A 6,497-nucleotide genomic window follows, 5' to 3' on the forward strand; every position below is an offset into this window, starting at 1 on the left:
GGATCAATAGGCTCCACGTCGGCCAATTGGCTGAGGATAACTTCGGTACTGCCAAACAATCTGGAATTTCAGTATTTGTTCTTCATAGTGTGAATATTAGTATATGAAACGGTAGCAATGCAGCTCGCGTGAAGAAACTTCAATGGAAATTATAAGAAGTGCCGCCTTCATGTGAGTATATGCTAGAGAAAAATTCTAAAAAATATATGCTAGAGACAACCAAGCAGATATAACAAAACACAAGCATAAACCTTTCCGCTTCTTGGAAGACGCGTCAAACAAAAGGAATGAAATGACTAAACCTCCGGTCTTTTCAAATACTTTAGAAACAAACTAGTCCTACTCCGACCATTTTTTTATGTGATTCATTGTCCACATCTTATTATTGGCATTATATTTAGATGTGTTCAAAGCAAGTGGTACTCCAATTGATACATAATTTTTCTAAACGATATGCGCCTGTCGTAAGAAGATAGATGTTTGGCATAATTGTATAAGCCAGAGCATAGACTTGCTGGCCTTAGTTCTGACTCCTGCACCTTCACCTGAATGGCTATGTACGTGGCCTCCACCTAAAGGCTGCCACTGCTTTTTTTTCCTCAGCTTTGCTCTCACGGACACATGGATCATGGCATAGCCTTGCCGATTACTTCTCCTAATCCCGTAGTAGGATTTCCGAATTCTAGCAGAAAGCGATTGTACATAGTAGACACAACAGCTGAACAGAGTAGACACTATGGCTGTTCTAAACAAATAGTTGTAACTAGCTTGAAATGTCCTTGCTGCCTCAATGGAGCTTTGAAGCTCAGAGGCTTCAAGTGAAAAGCTTAGAGAGACTGAGCACTAACAATTCTAGAACTGGCTATTCGATGCTGGACAGGGTGCACTACCACATCTCATATGGTCATTCCGGTGTAGTGGCATCCGAGATGTAGATTCTGGTGTGTAGTCGAATTCGAGATATAAAATAGGGCAATGATTTGTATGAGTCTGGCACACCACATGCATGCATGTTAAGCCATGACAAATCGACGCCCTAGATATATATACTAAGTACCAAACCTACAATATGACCAATGAGCTCAAGTCATTCACAAAGATTGTATTATTTGGACCAAAAGGACAAAGTTTAAATAAAGCTCATATCTTAAGCTCCCATGAATTTATGTTCAATTAGGAGGTCTTAGCTGTTTTATGGCTGCTGAGAAGAACATATTTTAACTGGATCTGACTCAGCATCTAGTGGCTCACCAGACACATGGAACCCCAGCTATAAATTGCGACCTTCACTTTGTTCATTTCCTCACCAAACACATTGAAACTCAGTTAGCTTGCTTAGCTAAAGCTCCCCACACACACGATAGCCATGGCCGCTACAAACCCTTCCTATTACCAGAGTGGTGTTTGCCAAGACATTAAGCAGAAAGAGCATCTCTTCCACTTATACATGAACCAGATATTTGATGGTCCGGGTGTTACCAACGCCAACCAAGTCACTGTTGTCAATCCACCAGGTCAGCTTTTTGGGTTTGGTCACACCGTTGCAAACGACTGGACCATACATGATGGTCCGGCTGCCGATGCAAACCTTGTCGCACGTGCTCGTGGCATGCACATGGGTGCGGGCAAAGTTGACGAGAACTGGTTATTCTGTCATAATATATTGTTCACTGATACCAGGTTGGTTTCCCATCTTTTAGAGTTGTTAGCATCCCAATTAATTACACTGCATCTATACATATTTTTTGTGCTAAAATTTTGTGATTTTGACTTCACTTACTAGGTTTAAGGGGTCCAGCCTTAAGGTTCTTGGAGACTTTGTAGGAAACAATAGTGAATGGGCAATTGTAGGTGGGAGTGGAGAGTTTGCATATGCACAAGGTGTAGTGGTCGCCAAAGTAATCCAAACTGTACCACCTACTCCCGGGCGTACTTGGGAGCTTCGTATCAGTGCTTTTTGTCTGTGCATCCCCAAAGCGGTGAGATACATTTACCAGTAATTAGTTTCCTATATTAAGTCCGCTTATATAAAATCGCATCTCACCTAATTACTTGGATTTACATAAATACAAATTTTTACGATATTCTATGTCGTTTGATCACCTATACCCAGATCCCAGTGACAAAGATGGGACCTTGGGGTGGGGATGGTGGGACATCCTTTGACATCACGGAGCTGCCTCGTTCTCTTCAAACTGTGACAATTAGATGTGGGGACGTGATTAACTCGGTTATGTTTTCCTACACTGACCAAACTGGCCAGAAGAAAACTGCTGGACAATGGGGTGGTGATGGTGCACTTACTGCAACAGTGAGTTATTTCTGATATTCCACTATAATTTCTGCATTTTTTTCCTGTGGTATAACTTACATCTCATACCCAATACATCCGCTCCCTTCCAGATCACACTTGCTCCTTCCGAGTTTATAAAGCAAGTTCTTGGAACTACCGGTGCAGTTGGAGGAGAGACAATTGTTACATCACTTACCTTGGTCAGTAGTGTTACAACATATGGGCCTTTTGGAAAAGCAAACGGTACCCCTTTTAGCAGCGAGGTTCCAGATGGTAACAACATTGGGGGATTCTATGCACGTGCTGGGGGGTCTGTCAATGCACTTGGCATTTACGCGTGCCCAATTTAGCACAATGGATGTGTTAAGTTGCTTCAGAATCTTCTTGCCCCGGTCAACGCCTCGCTCATTGCAACAGTTAATAAGCAGAAGGACAAGGGTCTTCCATGTCGTGATCTCGTGTACTATTTATTTTCCTTTTTATTGTGCGTGCCTTTTGCTACTGTCTACATGTACTTGCTTGAAAATGAAATGATGTACTAAGAGCTTGATGACTTGCCTCTTTGTTCTATAATATATATAAACCGAGCTTATTTTGTGTACTTCTCTCTCTTATTTGTGTGCTGTTCCTACACGACAAGGCTAAATAATATTTCATAGCTACAATTTTGCAACACAATTAGATACATTGCAATTCGTAGTTCTGCATATGTCAAGTAAAAGTAGAATAATGATTTATGAAAAATCATATACGTGAGTTGTAAAAATACCTTTAGAAAAATAATAGATTTTGGGTCTTGAAATATGACAAAGACACTTTAGCATGCATAAGTGGCCAAATCCATGATATTGGGATATGTGGGTATTAGTGGCAAAAATAGCTTAAATAGTAACATTACTACATTTCAAGGAGGCAAGGACTTGATCATCAATATGGATACAGTTCTCCTTCTGTCAACTTGTTATTCTAGATCCGCGAAAGCAAATGGTTCATGGAGAGATTAAAATTAATTAAGTTGTTAGTCATAAGAACAAACATAACAACCTAGGTGAGCCTTAACCAAAGAAAAGAGTTCGTAATTAATACTAAAGATCTAAATATCATGTAAATATCTTGAAAAGAGCTCAAGTCCCCTTCTTTCCTCAACAAATACATCATGGTGATATACAGTGAAAGAGCTTGAAGCCTGATGTTGGGCGGGCCGGCTGGCAAAACAGAAGACAATAGCATGTGAGCTGGTATTCGAAGGCCCAAGAATAAATGTATAGACTACAATTCCAAAAGTTTGGCGGGCCATGGCCCATTTGGCCTTGATGTAGCTTCTCCCTTATGTGATATACTATGCTTCTTATTCCTTATATTCCTGCTTGTTTTACCTAGTCGATAAGAAAATAACACAAATCTTTCCATCGCATCATTCATCTCTTTCTAGTTCTTGTTTTAAGATTCACCATCTAGAGCATGAGCTAGATCTCTCAAAGCTAGCACGTCCCACTTGCATACCAAGGGGATAATTCTAACTCCCTCTTATATCCACATATAGAGAGGCTAGATCAAAGCTAGTACTGTTGGTGTCATTGTCAAGTGAACTCAGTGGTCACTGCTAGGTAATAGGCTTCTGTGAGTGACGATTTACTGCATTCACAACCCGGCTTCAGTCGATGGTTTGCATGCAGAATTAAGCAGCAGTGCTCTTCTTCACAATTATTTAGTTACTACAAGTGTGTTTCTTATGTTTATTTGCAGAACAGCCTCCTTTATTCAGTAAGTAGGCCTCCCCGATGGCTGCTGCTCGCGGAATGACTTGCGATTGCTTCTACAACTGTATTGTACAACAGTAACTCTCGGGTCGAGTCAAGCATCGCTGACACACATCCCAGTCCACGCCGAGACGATCTGATCTGTATTTGGGTGTGTACTACTAGGTCACGTCATGGTTGTTGTTGGCTTAGCTGAACTTTGATTTCTATCTTCTGCGTACGTGATGTGAATTAACTCATCTCCTTGAGCATCTGCCAGGTTCGACTTCTTGGTGTCGAGTCGATTCGAGCATTACTGAATCACAACCCAGGCCGAGACGATCTGATCCGGATCCGGTCTTCTGCAGGTCCTTTGGGTGTGTGCAACAGGGTCAGCGGCAGTGTTGTAGATATCTGAATTACTTGCTGGCTGCTTACGAGGGAGGACATGAATCTTGCTGGCTGTAGCCCAATGCTGATGCAGGAACCGAAAGAGCAGGTTCAGTTTCTGTTATGTAAGATTTTGCGTGCTTCACTTACTTTCGGCGCAGTTTCAGTTGATGGTTTGCATGCTCTTCTTCTCAAGGATTTTTACCACTGTGTTTCTTTTATAGCCTCCTGTAGTCAGTCAATCAGCCACTCCTCTGGTTTTATAGACTAGTGTTATTAGTAATGCCCTTCACACAGGATTCCTGTTTCTCTGCTAGTTATGCTTGTGCGTTGGCTAGCTTAGCCTACCACATGTTTACTCAAGCTGTTAGCATAACCCAACAAGACTAAATTAATATTCCCTGTCATTAGTTAATTAGTTTGTCATCGATGTTTGAAATATTACTATTTGATATTGTTTGCTTATGTGGAATGTTGTTCTGATGCAGGAGTGGGAGTGTCATACACTACAAATCATTAAGGGAGACTTACAGCTGATTGCTTACCAATCGCCAAACTGAGATGAATATTTTTTCACTTTTGCTATGGCAATAATGTTTGGCCATAATGCAGGGTCATGTAGCCAGTGGAACGGTAAAACCCCAGCTGTTATGGCGTCTGACGTGACAAAACACTCGCCGTATCCATCCAAGTAGCCCATGTTGTACCCCTTATTCGATCTGACCAATAAGCTAGCATATGTCGGCATACCTCGCACTGGCAAACCCACAGTCAGCCATGTAAGCGGTCGTGCAACTTCCAAGGGAGTAAAATAATGCCTTGTATCCAGTGCTACTGTGTTATCTGACATCCTCAATTCATACTCATGGAGAAAGAGCATACCGCCCTAGTCTTCATTCATCTGGAAGTCCACAGGGAGAGTCCATAATTCTTTTCTTGGTCCAATCGGGATTTCTGCTCCTGGCTGTGGATCAAGATCCTCCTCGTCGTCGTCATCGACGCAGCCTACGTGCGTGATGGAGGAGAGAATGAGGAGCACTGCAAGGACACATTCTTTTTGGCTGAGAGATCCACGGGTCATAAATGTGGGAGCACCCAAGATAATTTTCAAAAATGGAGATGACCTCTGCCAAGATTAGTTGGTAATTATTCTAGTCTTGTTTGCATTTCATGGAAATAATTTTTTTTCTTTTGTTCTAGTCTGGTACAAGCACATGCCTGGCACTGGCGAAGTACTCCCCACTTGTGCCAAGAGGTTTTGGGTTTGCGCAACCTCTTTGCATTGCACTGTGCAGGAATAAGGCTTGCCCAGACCCCACCTGGTGTGGGAGCTTCTTGCACCGGGTTTGTCCTATTTGTTCTACTTCATCTGTTCCTAAATATAAGACATTTTGGCGGTTTAAATTGAACTTCCAAAATGTCTTATATTTAGAAATGGAGGTAGTAGTCTGGTGCACCAACATGCATTGCCATTTCTAGTACCGTATCAGATCTAGTGGTTATAGTATGATATTCATGTGAAGCCAGCCAGCTTGTATTTCAGTCCTTGCGAACTTGCCTCTTAATAAACTAAACAAACAAAACATCAACCCGAATGATGTAGACTCAGTGGGTGGGGTTGAAAGATTAATTACATCATGGGTCTTGCATAATGCATTCTTGGTTGTCTCTGTGGGAACAGTGTGCTGCATGTGCCTCATGGCAGCACCAGTGGTGCTGCATGAAGTTTCGTCTCACATGCATTATTGCATTTCAACTTTTCTGTTTGTAGGGCCAAATTAAAGAGATGATGCATAGAATCTCAATAATCAGACCTGATCCTAATCCTACATCCCTAACTACAGTAGAACTACACCTTTGTATCGATCTCAGCATCTCTCTGTCCTGTACGCAGGCCAAATTATTAGTGATGCTCTGCCCCCACCACGTTGTCTTCCATTTTCCTCACAAGTCACAAGCACGAACGTGTTGCTAACACCATTCTTCTCCAATCTGCACTGCACCTGTGTTCCCCGTATTCTGAGTGTGTTGGGGGTGTTTTGATCGTCCCAATGGCGGAGGTGGTGGCCACCATG

At 42.2% G+C, this 6,497-nt stretch overlaps 1 protein-coding gene across 1 annotated transcript; it reads left to right on the plus strand.

Moving 5' to 3' along the window:
- Positions 1–1,364: 1,364 nt before the first annotated feature.
- LOC119299067 (myrosinase-binding protein 2-like) lies at positions 1,365–2,822 on the plus strand. Its single transcript, XM_037576367.1, has 4 exons — positions 1,365–1,680; positions 1,784–1,979; positions 2,114–2,311; positions 2,404–2,822. The coding sequence occupies exons 1-4, from the start codon at positions 1,367–1,369 to the stop codon at positions 2,641–2,643; spliced, it is 948 nt and encodes a 315-aa protein (XP_037432264.1). The 5' UTR covers positions 1,365–1,366; the 3' UTR covers positions 2,644–2,822.
- The last annotated feature ends 3,675 nt before the right edge of the window (positions 2,823–6,497 follow it).

Source organism: Triticum dicoccoides, chromosome 1B, assembly GCF_002162155.2.
Source record: "Triticum dicoccoides isolate Atlit2015 ecotype Zavitan chromosome 1B, WEW_v2.0, whole genome shotgun sequence".
In the NCBI taxonomy this organism is placed as follows: domain Eukaryota; kingdom Viridiplantae; phylum Streptophyta; class Magnoliopsida; order Poales; family Poaceae; genus Triticum; species Triticum dicoccoides.